We start from the raw sequence: 15,346 nt of genomic DNA, 5'->3' as shown, positions 1-15,346 counted from the left end.
TGTTTGTTGTCCAAATCATTTTCTATGTATCTCTATGTATAATTTAACTATATTTTTTATTATTAATGTAATTGGGACAAAAAAAAGTACCAGTGGCAACATGCGATGTCCAAGCGGCTCAATATACAGTAAAGAGTTAGAAAGCCTTTTAAAGATTCAAAGGTGCATAAGAAGCTGTTTTGAAAGTAAAGTACAGTATATGTTTGTAGCCAACACGGATGCAAACCTCAAAATGGTACATTATATGCTTGTAGTTGTACGTAGCAAAAAGTAAGCCTTACTCGATGACAGAAAAACGACTGCTAACGTAAAAACAGTCCTTGAAGGGAGATTTAGGGGAATTTCAGCGTAAATCAAACCACGCTCTAGTTAAATATTGTGCGGTTCTTCGAAATCATGTAATCATTAATCTAATCGGAGCGGTAGATGATCCGAACATGATCACAAGAAACAACTATTGCATTGTTTACCTGAGTGCAGTGTGGTATGAACCCGTACACAACCAATCGGGAGGCGTTGAACAAGCACTTCACGTTTTCAGGCGCTTGGATGGGAAAGCTCGGCCGGCCTTCGTTTTCAGAACCAAACTCATCGTCATACTGCTTCCATTGTATCTTGATGTCCTTAAGCATCGGCTGCTCTGCTTTCTTAAGCTGGTTCTCAACCTAGACAGACATTAGAGATGGGAGGTTGTGACAATCAATAGTGAGTGATATTCACACCACAGTGTAAACACAATAAATGGGAAACATAAGAAAAAGAAGACCAAAGACAACATGGGAAGGCACCATAAAGGATGACCTGACAAAAAGGAGCTTAAAAATTGAAGATGCCAACAATAGTGAGAAGTGGAGGAGCCACTGCAGATAACTGATCGACCCGGATGTTTCGGGATGAAAACCAGGCTTCTCTGAAGTAAAATGGAGAGTTAGTGAGTGAGTGTTGACATGATACATCTTTGATTCAAAAATTTCGTGGATTGTTTTCCTGCTGTACATGTTACAACAATGATGACGAACAAGTATTTGTGTTGAGTAATGCCAATAAAATATATAAGTTATTTGCTTTCCTTGCAAAGAAATAATGACTCAGCAGTTGCGGTAGCAACAATATTTCAAGAAGTGTGGTGTGATTTAGTGATGTTCGCATTCTTTTAAATGCAATGATAAAAACTTTTACCTTGTTTTCCCATTTCGATTTAGAATCATTGCTAAAATGCTCGTGGGCGCCACCAGATGCAAAGGAAAGACTTCGAAGCAAATGCTGATTTGCTGAGTTTCTGAAATAAATAAAATGCTGGAACTGACAGCACAAAACAAAACTGGATTTTGTGGTTTTGCTGAAAATAGCTATAAAAAAATGTCCAGCAAAATTTAAAAAGAAATTAATAAAGCGCTCATTTTGGGGTAAATGGTTGGGTTCCAGAGAATTTCAAATATGAATAACATAAAAGGCAAATAAAAGAAGGACTAACCCCAGACTGAATGTGAATACTCTCGAAAATCCGCCAGCAAAACTCTCTCCTAAAGATCTCGAAAGTTGTAGAAGTCTGTTTTCTTCACTCAACAAACCATCAGACAACAAAAACACATTCGTGATCGTTTCGTCGTCTGAGGATTGTTGGAGAGCATTGATAGAAGTCAAAGGTCGCCAAGCGTCAGATGACCCGCACGAAGCAGAGCAAGCCTGTTGAAACGCAAAAAAATCATGACGACAGCTTCGTGGCAAATCGGTTGTCAGCATAGTCACGTGACTGAGAGCAAACGAGTTCTTTTCCGTTTCTTGTCAGTTTCAAGACAGAAAACCGACCCAGACGGCAACATGGTGCGAGTTGATAAATTTCCAAACCATCAAAACGCAGGTGTTTACAAAGTAGGAGAAAAAGATATGGAACAAAAACTATGATAGTAAATGAACCATATTTTCCACTACATTCACATCTAAGCAGCTGCCTACGCAGCAAATACAATGTTTTATGGCCTCAAGTGAATTCACTGCAACCACATTTCTATTTTACATACAATGTGAAGATGATTTATAGCGACCAACCCATCGCATTTAATTAATGATATTAGCTATCCCTCAAACAATTGGCTTCCGCTAGTACAGTTCTAGAGGTAACTGAAGCACGGAAACTCTCTTATCATGCTAAGGTAGTAGTCTGATGAGACATAAAATGTAGCATGCTATGAAATACTTGTTTCCGTGTTTTCTTTTTATCTAAGTATGGGTGCTATCTGAGCGTTTATTATTGTGAGATGTTCTGAAACTACAAAGATTTAGACCTGAATAAATTCTTCCGCTTTCGTCTTCACTATGTTGTCCCCAACGGTTTGTTCGAAAACAAATAACTCATCGTAACCGGAACCGAACTTGACGACATTAACTAAGCAGGTTGAAGGCAATTTGTTCAGTATCATGAGAGCCAACTGAAATAGAAAAGCTTGCGCGTTACTCACAAATCGAAAATGATAAGCAATAACAATCAAAACGAAGTCAAAACGGTGGTTGGTTAAACGTAATCTGACATTAGAAACATACAAAAGTGGTTTGATAGGAAGATGACAAAAAAATATTTATAAACTGACAAATTCATTATCGGCAACGAAAATTCTCAGCAATACATAAAGTTTTCGACAGAAAAGAAAGCAACTGGTTGCTTAGGAATGAAACATCACCTTTTTGGCTGACTTTTCCAAATTTTCTGATGCATTTCCTTGCATAGACATTGACATATCCAGCAAAATGATGGCCTTGTAATCAAGCACTGGTTCAGCATCAAATTCCGGATAGAAAGCCAACATGCAGGCCTGTGAACAACACACTTCAACGTTACAACCACAGCCAGGAATTTCATTTCCTTTTAGATTTAGCGTGTGCATAACAGAGGCATATTATTTTCATGTTCCTTCTACAGTACGGCAACCAAGCAAATGAAATCCTTTCTTTTTACATAGATTCAGTGTACCCCGACGTTAACTCTATACAAAGGTGGCTAAAAAGAATGCGAGCTAAAAGTCTCCGAGAGCCCAGTCCATTTAAGCGTGCATGTTACAATCGAGCCGATGATCTGGATTCGACCAATGTAATACAAGCAATGATACCAAGTCCTTTAAATAAACATGCATACTCGTCCACGTGTAACAGAAATGGATTTATGTCCTGCCGAAGTCTGCAATATTCCGATATGAAAATTCGACAAGCAAAAGCAGGTTCACCACATATTTACTATTCGTGATTAGTGTCACGAAACACCATAGCCGAGCTACCGAAATACATATAGAGACAGCTATGGGAAAACCAACTGCATTTACAACATTATTCACATTTTCCATACTTCTTCCTAACAGAGATGTTCGAAGCCTTTTTTTTCGTATCCAGGTTGGATATGTGACGTCATCACCAACTATGACTCAAAATGCGCATACCTGGCTTTCCTTGCTGTCAGGATGTTGCTCCACCCACATACGAGGCACATGGATCTCCGCCATTGTGACCAAGAGCTTGAAGCCCGACCCTCCAATCGGGTTATTTTTTGCCAAACGTACGCACGCTTTCGCTGCCGTTCTCTAATAATAAAAAAGTAATAAACATGCGCTGCGTATCGGCAGCTAAGTGTGGAGCCGCTGACAACAAGCAGGTGGCCAAGCATCAAGAAGATATATTATCGATTCGAGTTTGAATCAGCCATTGAAATTCTTTGACCCCGTTACACTGAGAAAGCAAACGTAGCATCCATTGGCTCGGCTGACATGCCAACATGATGCGAACACTACGCGTGCTACACGTAGGCCGTCATCAATCTTGGACCTAAGATGCGGAAGATTGATACGGCTCACATTCAAGCTTGTAGCACTTTTGTGGTTGACTATGAAAGTAAAGTCACAAATCCACGGCATAACGTTTAACCTCACCAACGTTGAATTATATAAAAAAAAATGTTCAAATGAGAGTTTGGGAAAAAAATGTTTGTTTTTTTTATAAGCAACTGAAAAGTTAAATCATCACTATGTTTGAATCCAAACATACCTTTACAAAAACCTTGTGCGTTGGAGATTCTAGTTTCCTTATGTCGAATGGCATTTCAACAGTTACGATGAGGGAAGTGCTTCTGTAAAACATAACATTGATAAGCAGCCACGCTTAGCAGCTTTCATCTTCTTTTAAAAGCGCAAAAGTAAAAACAACGCAAGCACTAGCGCACAAAACATAAAAACAAAGTAAAGGAAATTTAATAAAAGTGAAAGTCATTCAAAATTCATTGAGAAAACACGCACTTAAGGATTGCAAATTAATTTGTGAATACGCATAGTATGCGTGTATTGTTTAGTTATCACGACGATGGTTGAAGAATTAAGAAAAATTTGACCAAGAAAGCTTAACTTACTTGAGATTAGCTCCACTAGCGGTGATTCGGTCTACTTTGGTCTGCGTGATTGGCCCAGCAACTAAAACCTCACGTTTTGCCGCTGCAGCTAGAGAACCCGGGATGAAGAAGAGAACACTGTCTGACGACTTATCATCTGCTGGAATGACAGGGAGCTCTGACACGTACGTGATCTTGATGACGACTCTGGCTTTAACGGGAAGATTTCCAACGCTTACAGTGAAAACATTCTAAAAAAATGAAAATTATGTTTTTTTTGCATTAAAATAACGTGTTAATATTGAGCTTTCATTTCAAAATATTGAAAAATTGAAACTATAACAAGTAACTACACAATGTAGTTTTCTTATTTGAATCTGACCGGTTTCTCTTGATCCATAAGATAAGCTCCATGTCCTGCATCAACTGCTGCTTTGTATTCTTTATGGGCTACTTCTTTTTCTTTTACCTAAAATCAGATAATGCGTTTGAGAATTCCTTTTTACTTGCTCGCGGCGTCTTCACATAGTTATGGTCAAGAAATTTACATCGTTATGCTGCAATAATTTCCAGTCTTGATGTAGTAATTGTGCAGAAAAACGGAAACAATTTCAAAAAGACTAAAAAGTGAAGAATCCACAGTTTATTTTAACCAAAACGTTACAAATATCCAAAAAAATAAATTGCAAACCTTTCCAACAACATGCTTTCCATTTATGAAAGCCTCAAATCCACAAACAGCAACGGAGTCATCAAGTGGAAATACATATTTTGCTTCCAAAGCGGAATTGGTGTTATTCGTGTATACTTGCATCACGACAACCTGCGGCATAAGTAGTCGCAAGTTTTTGATTTTACAGTTAAACAAGTCCACGAGAAGTGCACTTAATTTCCTTTTGCACCCAGTGTTAGGTATGGTGGTTGAAAATTTAGATTAACTGGGTGGAAAGGCAAGGAACCAATCTTCGCGTCCATCTTCAAACATGTCATTAAGTTTCTTGCCAAGACAAAGCCGCTTGCTCTCGAGGGGTGTCGAACCGACGTCCTTTCGATTGTCAAACATGCGCTCTCACCATTCAGTCGACAATTTAATCGGTTGTTAAGTAACATATATTAGATTATTACCAACTGTATAACTGTACAACTGTACATGTGAAAGCTTGGCCTTTTTAAACCCACAGCGTTTGCGTTAAGTTGGTAGAAAACGCGAATTTTTACATTTACTGATAGTTTGTATGCATGTAATGTAATATAATATTCTTTACATCATGGCAGATCGTAGATTAGTCCTATTGGTAAAAATTGTAAAACAAGAACATAAATCAACGCTTCTAACCTCAGCAACCATATCCATCATTTTTGCACGGATGTGAACTTCTTGAAGGGGAAGCTGTTTGTCCTGGCCCCTTGATTTAATGACAAGGCCAGACTTGACCTCGCTGGACGCTTTCTTTAAATCATTCAATGTCACCTGACAATCAGCAGCAAGAGATTTACAAACTGATTGAAAATTTTACATGGTTGAAACAGATGAAAAGTGGTAGAACTCAATAACAAGGAATACGAAATCTTTCTGCATTGACCTCATGCAGTTTGTGTGCTAAAAGTCGTCATAGTAACTACGTACATAGTACAGCGCATTTCCTCATTATTATTAATGCAAGTTCGTAACTAACACTAAAGAATTGTCACTAGCAGGTTACAGCATATTATATATACAGGATAATGCAAGACAGTTATGATTATTCTCATATGTATCATCTTTTTTTTTGAACGTGGAGAAAAAAATTATAGCTGAATTTCGATTGTTTTTTTATGTTACTTTTCATTGATTTGGTATTTCTTGTACAAACCAATCAAGCTTGCACAGCGGCATTGCACAATGGCCTCAGCTAAGGCCTAATGTAAAAAGCATTACTTAAAAGTAGATTATTTATTGCAGTCTTTTAGCCGAAACAATACGAAATGCGACGAAATGTGAATCGGCGACAAGCAAACCTTTTCCGGATCCGTGTCAGCAAGTGATCCAGCTTCATCTCTCAGATCAGAGATCGGTGTCGGACCAATTTTATCCGTAGCCACGAAGGAATCTTCCTTCAACGTAAATTCAACCAAATATCTGATAAAAATTTGAATGACATGAAGGAAAAAGGTGGTTGTTTCAGATATTTGCATGCAAATATGCAGCGAAACGAATAAAAAGGATTGAGATAAAAACAATAATCACCTAATTACACAGTGAGTTAAAAACAAGTCAAACAAACAACGCAAAAACACTAGATAGGCCTAACTCTTTGAACGGAGTCTATGACTACAAAAAGTTTAGTTACCACGGCTTCAGAGGTTAGACAGAGTTATTCAGTGATAATGTACATTACAGTAGAGCAACTAACTTGATTCTTTGCTGTTCCACGTTGAAAATAACGTATTCGTTGAAATCGAAATCGGATGGCGCATCTGGTCTTGACGCGACTCCACAAACACTGTTGAACCCCTTTGGAGGGCAGAGTAACGAGGGGGTGAAGTTGGTATAGTCATGACAATGACCCAAAGCAACCTCGTTCACGAGCAAAAAACGGCTTCCAGACACTGAACTGGACTTGGAGTATATGATGGCTTTTCTAAAATAAATATCCAGTCAACGTTTATTTTTACGAGGTGACTATTGTCCCGTTTGTTAACTAAAACTTTACACTACTTAATTGCAAGACTAATTAAATAATCATATATAACATCTTTGGAGACATCCTTTTTCGGAGGTTTCCGACAAATGATTCAAAAGTCACAGCAAAAAAAAACAAAAGAACAGCTGCATAATAGAGAATAATCAACTAAATTCTCAGGCTCAGCGAAAAAGACTCAACTTAAGTCTTAGCGAAAAACACTCCACAAGTTTCAGCAAAAGAGACTGAACTGAAGTCTCAGCGAAAAAAAGCTGTCAAACTGCGTTTCATGATTAACGCGCTGTCAATTAAAATACAATTGTCTGTACGGAGATAAAAATTCTTTAAAAATGAAACAATTACAACATAAACCGTTTCGTTTACATGGGTAATTGGGTATGGGAAGCCAGGGAAGGTAAACACAAAAACCGCCTACCTAAATGATCCATACAAATTTTCTAAATAAGCAAATGCCGTTGCAGGATTTTCAAGAAAGCACCGAATCGGTCGTCCCCGAATCGGATCTCCAAATAGTCCCAGACCGTCAGATGTCGTTTTGTCTGGTTTGAAATTACTTGCATATCCATGACACCAACGAAAATCGATGCGAATCAACCAACCAACCTGATGTCGTCAGAAAAGTATATTCCGTTGCCTAGCATTCCAACATCACTTCTTTCAGTTCCATGCTCACTGACAACGACCAAGGGAAGGAGAAGCCCTCGGGACAAAATCCCGACAAAGTTCTGAACAAAAAGAGCATTGTATAACTTTCTCAAGGGAAAAAAATGGTTGATATGGCACTGCGTGTATTTACATATGAAGATGAGAGTTCGAATAAAAGGAGAATTACGAACATTTTTTCCTTGGTTTTTAATACAAATGTTGAAAATGAGACAAAAACATTGTCAGCCATACCTTGGGATCGGAAGCATGAAGCAACAGCTTGGTGGGAGTGACGCAATAACTGAACTGCGTATTTTCAACGTCACGGCGTACAGCGTAGATGTTACGTATCTTCATTCCGGATGGCAAGCTGGAAAGAGTTTCAGTTTAAGAAATACACCTCGTCGTGTAGTGGGCGAGAAAAAATGTGAAGCGAATCAATCTATTGCTGAAGACTAAATGACAGATTTCCAGTCTACGTCACTTTTTTGAGAAAAATATTGATATAAATAAAATTGATCTTCATCAACAAGGAAGCTAATGAAAAGAATGAAGCAATCAATTTCGTAAAAGATTTACGGTAGGTAAGTAAACTTAATGTAAATTGTTATGAAGATATTACGAAACCGAACTCTTCGTCATCAAATAGCTTTTCAAGTTTTGGAATTTTGCGATTGTGTGCAGTATTTTATCAAGAATTCAACTTTTTATCTCCAAGAGTACTTAATTAAGTGTGGATGTCCAATTTTACTCGAGAATGTCTCACCTGTTCGAGTTAGAGCCACAAAGCAGCTTCCTGACCAATTCATGATCTTCCTCTTCAGGAGTAAGAAAAGTGATTGAGCATTTAAGCATTTTATACAATGCTGCAACCATTTGCATGCTGTCAGCCGACTTAACAAGAGATTTAATCTGTGGCTGAACCTCAAAAATCAGCATGACATCCTTCAACAGCTGAAAGAGCAAGAGTTACAAAATTTGTAACTTGGTTGTAAGTTTTCCTTTCGTAAAATTGTCAATAACCACGAAATGTCATACATTACGTAAAACTTCATTAAAAAATTAAGTTAGGAATTTTGCTCAAAACCGGTTTTCAATGGTAAACAACGAAAAAACCACATTACTGCATCTCAAAATCGGTCTGCACACAGTTTACCAACCATAGAAAGGATCCATTGTGCCAGCAAAACGTACACTCGAGTTGCTGCGTATTTCAAATTAAATCTCCTAAACCCAAAGCGCAATGCTTTTTGAACCAACCTGAACAAAGTCTTGCTGTTTGGACAAGGCTTTCATATCAGATATGGTTTCTCCGCTGTTTTTCAGTGACAGGACAGAATTAAATTGGAGCGAAAGTTCGTCTGTTGGTTTGTTTTCTTTCAGATAATCTTTTATTCTCATCAACAGCACGACAGCTTTCGTTATCTGAAATATGGTGTCATTATAGTTCAAATCATTTTCGCATCTTTTCAGAAGTGTTATATATATACAAAAAAAGAGCTAAAAACATTATTTCTATGAACTCTTGCATGTGTGAAGGGGAATTGTGAGGAAAGCCTATATACAATTAAAAAAGACAACATACAACACAATGTATAATTGTATATACGCTGTGTCTCAAATTATTACTATCCCATTTGCACCAAGTAACATTATTATCAATGTTCTTTTAAGTAGCATCTAAAAAATGACACAAAAACCCAACAAACGATATGTTATAATACTAGACAAATTTTACATTATTTCGATTCAAAGTTCATAAAACGTATATACGGTAAGAAAATCAACCTTTTTCGCAATTCTTGCATTCTAATGAATACATGAATTTTCATGACTCACACATATGTAAGAAATTTTTGATTTAATTTCAATAATTTTCACTTAACCATTCTGCACATGCGTAGACAATACTTTTGTAAACTTTCAGCCACTTTTGACCAGTCGTTTTTTGAAAGTACCAATTTCAAGTGCAAAATGTGAAACCACGCGCAAATGAATGAGCTTACTGCGCATTTAAACTGAATTTTTGCGAGCATTACCAAAACTGCCATATTCGAAGTGTGTCGTCCCTGAATCGGCGGCAACGAACTGGAACATACCGTACAAAGATTGGTACGCAGAAAAATCCATGTCGTAATACAATAATGATCACTGTGTTTGTTTAAACAACTAAACCGAAAAACCAGTAAAGTGTAACCGGATCATAATTATTTTTAGTGAGGTGCGTTTACAAAAGTTATTTTTTGAAACATTAGTGATAGACAAAACTAAGTGGTATGTTTGTAAACGGTGACAAATTTATGATTTAAAAATTCTCTAAAATGTGTGATTTTTTTGTATAAACAGTAAACTAAACACCCATTACACAGAATCTTGTCATTCAATACATGCTTATATTAACACACATGCTTGCCAAAACTGTCACTGTCAGTAAACGTATCCAGTTGAATATTGTTTGCAATGTATTCTGAACTTGCCTGATCCGGTGTAATTGACGATGCATCCACGGAAAGGTTTTGAAATAAATCTCCGAAAGCAATTGTAGACACACTAAACACCAGACGTGCCACTTGAGCAGGAAGAAAACCTGATGATATGCCCATTTCCTCAACCATCTGTCAGAAGAGGAAATGCTTTAATGGTGGCATCAATACCTCGCATAAAAGTATCATTATAATTTACTGTACTGATGACCTGCTTTTATCACAAGGGTTAAGATTTATGAATTTACAATTTTGTAATTAAGGGTAAGATTCCGATTAAAACAGTTCTTTCAATACGTGTCAGATAAGCTCAATAATTTAGATAACAATTTTTTTACAAATATCAACAACTGTCCAGCTGTCCTATACATTACGTGTGTTCTGCAACTTCAGCAATGTCAGTAATTTGGTATGAGTTTAAAGTGAAATCAATGTAAACTTTGCTAAATTGCTTGTAAGAAAAAGCACCATGGATTAAATGAAAACTTAGTTGCAAACCGCATTGTTTACATATTATCCAGTGTTCACATCACATGACGAAAAATCGTATCAAAAGCGTTTTTGTGCCGTTCATTTTTTATAAGTTTCACAATACGGTAGGGAAATGCTTTTTTAACAATCTTAATACGATGTTCAGTACACCTTACATGTCTTAGTTTAAACGATCCCAAGCTGGCAGAAGGCATACGTTTTACAACCGACAATCCGTCCTTTGATTTCCTTTCATCGATCAGGTATTGCATTGTTAATGCAGCTTCTTTGCAACTATGAAATAAAGTCGTAGTGTTCGCATGTTGTGCGTTTTATCTACATAGCATTTTGAGCAAGAAACCAAATTCCGACTTTCAAAATCAAATTTATATTCAGACTTTTCAATGCTGTTGGCATCTTGGAAAAACTGATATATTCTGTTATGAACCTTTTTGCACGACCCTGATAAGATCTTTCTCCATCTAAGTACCAATTTCACACCACGACAATTGTCTACTCTTACAGAGTGGTTTTAGAAGAATTTGTTTATTCTACCCATTGTCCACAACCAAGGTACCGGTAATTAAATATTGAAGCAAAAACACTTCTAGTTCTAATTAAAATCGAAGTGTTGCAAAACCAACCTTGTAAAAAAGTACTCATAACAATGCTTCTGCAAAAGATTTTCTGCATCTTTTGCAAAAGTACAAGTTTGCTCTAAAATTCGAAAACCATGCTCTTTTACAGAAGATGAATTGACAATATTGTTTTCACTGGCAGCGATATGCAGCTCAAAAACACAGGCAGAAATTTCCACAGCAGAATTCTTTAGCTCCTTACTTCCCTGAAATTAAAAACAAAGTAATTGAGATGAAGCAGTAGAATGATGATGAAGCTACAAAGACTTTGTTCTTTTGGATGTCGATGATAAGAGTAGTAGGTTATACACAGCAGTATATACCACACACTGGAGAAGTGATTGCATGTAACACTCACAAAGAAATTCAGATGATACAAATTACGGAAGTCTTCTACTGTAAAATAAAAATCACTAACTTGCAAGAAAACAAACTTTCCGATGTGAAAATGCTCGGCAAATCCAGGACAGTCACTACTTTGGGTAGAAAATCGTTTCGAAGCCAGTGTTTTTACTCGTGTCGCAGAAACCTTTTTCTTATTTGATTTCGCTTTTAGTGACTTGTTCCAGCCCTCAACTAAACAACATATATAATATATACGATCATAGGCGTCGATTTTTTTTTAGAAGAGAGGAATTTTGGGTGGGCGAGAGTTTTCAAACAGATTTCATTGAATGTGTATGTTCGCAACATTTGACTACGTGATTAAGCTGCAGCAATTAAGCTTTAATGGGTTTGATGTTTGCTTTCTTGCGCCTTGCGATCTTATGCGCGCTGCTAAACTAAACAAACTTCTTTTATGTTTTCCTTTGCGACCTAAAAAGCGCGTGACTCGTGACCTGTTATCTTTAAAGTGGCGCCTTCGGATTTGCCGCAAAATCAAAATGTTCGGACAGTTGATTACAGTAACAAGTACCATCACGGTTAAGACGCATCCACTGGAATTCGGAAAAAGCTTCCTTTGCAACACACGACCTTCCCGAGCCGAAAGCTGATCCGGCAGCATGCTAACGTCAAATGGAGCAGGTAGAGATCCATGGCTCATGATGTCTTCAACAACTACCGGTGCATTGCCTGAGACATTGACTTCACCACCGTCCATCCTTGAAGCACTGCTTTCTTCATCAATATCATCTCTACGTTCATTCGTGCTGGACGTGGCTTCTTCAGCGTTATCATCTCGACGCCTTTTGAAAGCTGGTTTTAAGAATGCGCGAATAGATGTTTGACTTTGCTTCATGTTTAACTTTTCAATAATGAAATGACAACATCGCGCGGTGCCACAATTTATACCCAGCAACAAGTTTGTGAGGAAAGATGTGTAAAAAGCGATTGTTTCAGTATATACGTCTTTAGCTTGTATCGGTTATTTTATTATCATGTTCATTATGATGTCATATTCGTATTCCCTTACGCTGACACGGAACTGAAGTTTGATTGTGACGTAACGAAAGTGAGACCATTCGGAGAAAAGATCAAACGTGGCTTTCTCTCACCAGGAATTGCTAGCGTGTGGCAGTTGCCGTAGCAACAACAATGCAGTGAGTACCACTTTTTTTCAACGCAGCGTTGTTGCGACATTGCTTTGTTCTGTCGGATACCTAGCGAGAGACATAGCGTAAAACAAGAAGTTGCGCTGCAGTTGGTTGAATAATTCAGCGTTTAACAAAAACGGAAATAATTGTAACGAACACTTCATTAGTGTCATGAAAACAGGGTGGGCAAAACATATTTTGCCCACCCTCGTTTCACGACAGGGTGGGCGCCGCCCACCCGGCCCACCCTATTTCGACGCCTATGTATACGATATAATTACATATTCTTTAATCATCATATACAATACACATATGTTAAATATGCTGGATAAAGAACAGAATTGACTCAATCAAAAACTATAAATGGAACCGCATGAAAGTATTGACATTTACATGATGTCACAAGAAACTTTCATTAATGACTTGAAAACACAGTGACAGAACTAGGCTTTAAACCGATTGTTGTTGACCTGGTGTGCAAACTGTGCATCAACGGTTGAACACTTTGGGGATCTCTATATACGAAATAGCCTGTTTTGAAAAATCCAACTCTGGAAAATGCCAATTCGGAGACAGTCATTTACTTTTTCGAGATATGCTTTAAGGGCTAAAATTCATATATTTCAAAGCAATTTTTAAAAATGTTCACTAAAAATTACTTTTAAAAGTTGAGGGGTTAACAGGCTTGATGATTCACTGAAATTGGCCTGCGACTTAAAAGGTTGCGAATCACTGCCGTAAACTGTGTACCAGCATCATAACAAAAAGCTTACCATGTTGTACAATATATTCAGGCTTCAAGTATGGTACTAACATTTACAGTAGGCTTGTAGGTAGGCTTGACATTTACAATACAGTATTTGAATTGGTTATAAGCGAATTCTTCGTAAACAATTCTTCGTAAAGCAATTCTTCGTAAGCAATTCTTCGTAAAACAATTGTTCGTAAACAGTTGTTGGTGAAATGAAATCCGTAAAAGAATTTTTCGTAAAGCATTTCTTCGTATACATCAAATCTCCATTGCATGCACGAATAAATGCTTTGGGAAGAATTGTTTTACAAAGAATTAACTTTACGAAGAATTGTTTTACGAAAAATTGCTTACGAAGAATTGCTTTACGAAGAACTGTTTACGAAGAAAACGTCGGACACCATTTGAATTATATATCATTATACCTTGTATTTTCCCTTTTTTGAACTGATCAATTTTTGTCAGTCCAGTTGCACAGTAAGGATCAGTGTCCACAATATGGCCAACCTCCACACATTTGTTCACAAAATCACAAAACAATACAGGGATCTGGAGAGTTTCTGCCTTACGACTTTTGTAAGTGTCAACTTTTGTACTTCTTTTAACATCAGGAACAATGACATAGTTGCTCTGTAACACAAAAACATAACATTTCCAGTGAACTGTTTCCATCTACCATACAATTCTGTGTAGAGGTCTACATTTAACAAAAAATGTTAACAGCCAAGTGTACTATGCAAGATCAGTGACAGACACAGACATAAAGTTACGGTAAAGCAAAACGTAAAGAAAATTTTTTTTTAGTGAGATATATATATATTCAAATAAATTACAAAAATTTCTCGCAATGCAATAAAGTCAAAGTTATTGTAGTAACTAATAACAAACACAAAATGTTGTAAGATTACCGTTTTAGTTAAAATGTATGAGATGGTGCCACCGTTGTTTGTTATTTGCTCTCTCAGCGTTTGCTTTTCCTTGTAAGAGGTAGAACCAAGGTCCAGTACAAACAAGAGGTTTTGAAATAATGGTTTTACTTTCATTTTAAAAGCAGATGTGGCTAAGCTGCATAGTGGTTATTTTATAGATCTGAGACCTGAAATTACCAAACAAAAAAATTCAAATATTTGTCTGAAGTAAATCAAAACTTTATCTAAATTTAAACAAACGTGAAATCTCGGAAAATCATACAAAAAACCATAAGTGAAGTAATAATGGTTCATTGTAGAGTTGTTCATATATCATTTGATACCTAGTGAATCTAGTGAAATTTAACATTCAGTTTGTAGTACAATGTATTCAAACATTTGCTGAAAATAAGTTTCAGCTCTACATTTAATCTTTGCACTTTTTACACAAATTGAAGAAGTGCCACAACATTTTCCTTATAGTCGATTGCATGCACTAAAATGTACATGTAATTGAATTCAATTATAAAAGTACTGTAGCTCTAAAACATATAATTATATAAACTTTAACATTCATATTTAGTCAAATAAAACAACCTTCATTCAGAAAATACAGTGGTCATCTCAGAAAACAAAACATGAAATGATAACAGTTTTGTGACAACATAGTGCAATCAAAAATGCCTAGCCACAGACAGATAGAAGCAGTAATAAACACAATGATGGAATGAGCTTCTTTGTACATGACTCAAGATTGCCAAAAAATTGTTATGAGCTGATTGTTATTTTTATGGAACTTTACACACAACACAGGATTTTTACCAATGCATCAGGTGAGTTCATACAAAAAAGATGAATTACAAAT

The 15,346-nt window shown here is 36.7% G+C and overlaps 1 protein-coding gene across 1 annotated transcript in view; it reads right to left on the bottom strand.

The window, feature by feature from the left end:
* Positions 1 to 14,665, bottom strand: part of LOC145769623 (protein mono-ADP-ribosyltransferase PARP4-like) — a 55,629-nt gene extending 40,964 nt beyond the window's left edge. Inside the window, exons 1-23 of the mRNA XM_082581292.1 lie at positions 14,482 to 14,665; positions 13,999 to 14,203; positions 11,706 to 11,863; positions 11,294 to 11,493; positions 10,826 to 10,943; positions 10,173 to 10,310; positions 8,956 to 9,120; positions 8,462 to 8,649; positions 7,948 to 8,065; positions 7,654 to 7,775; positions 6,760 to 6,987; positions 6,365 to 6,485; positions 5,703 to 5,837; positions 5,058 to 5,189; positions 4,749 to 4,835; positions 4,388 to 4,617; positions 4,030 to 4,111; positions 3,429 to 3,569; positions 2,679 to 2,810; positions 2,286 to 2,429; positions 1,475 to 1,686; positions 1,180 to 1,279; positions 471 to 665 (exon numbers count right to left, since the gene is read on the bottom strand). Of these exons, the coding sequence (XP_082437418.1) occupies positions 471 to 665; positions 1,180 to 1,279; positions 1,475 to 1,686; positions 2,286 to 2,429; positions 2,679 to 2,810; positions 3,429 to 3,569; positions 4,030 to 4,111; positions 4,388 to 4,617; positions 4,749 to 4,835; positions 5,058 to 5,189; positions 5,703 to 5,837; positions 6,365 to 6,485; positions 6,760 to 6,987; positions 7,654 to 7,775; positions 7,948 to 8,065; positions 8,462 to 8,649; positions 8,956 to 9,120; positions 10,173 to 10,310; positions 10,826 to 10,943; positions 11,294 to 11,493; positions 11,706 to 11,863; positions 13,999 to 14,203; positions 14,482 to 14,616 (3,486 nt within the window). The 5' untranslated portion in view covers positions 14,617 to 14,665. The remainder of the gene's footprint in view (positions 1 to 470; positions 666 to 1,179; positions 1,280 to 1,474; positions 1,687 to 2,285; positions 2,430 to 2,678; positions 2,811 to 3,428; positions 3,570 to 4,029; positions 4,112 to 4,387; positions 4,618 to 4,748; positions 4,836 to 5,057; positions 5,190 to 5,702; positions 5,838 to 6,364; positions 6,486 to 6,759; positions 6,988 to 7,653; positions 7,776 to 7,947; positions 8,066 to 8,461; positions 8,650 to 8,955; positions 9,121 to 10,172; positions 10,311 to 10,825; positions 10,944 to 11,293; positions 11,494 to 11,705; positions 11,864 to 13,998; positions 14,204 to 14,481) is intronic.
* Between the last annotated feature and the right edge of the window lie 681 nt (positions 14,666 to 15,346).

This window comes from Aplidium turbinatum, chromosome 4 (assembly GCF_918807975.1).
Source record: "Aplidium turbinatum chromosome 4, kaAplTurb1.1, whole genome shotgun sequence".
Taxonomy (NCBI): domain Eukaryota; kingdom Metazoa; phylum Chordata; class Ascidiacea; order Aplousobranchia; family Polyclinidae; genus Aplidium; species Aplidium turbinatum.
This window is presented reverse-complemented; position numbering and strand designations above follow the sequence as displayed.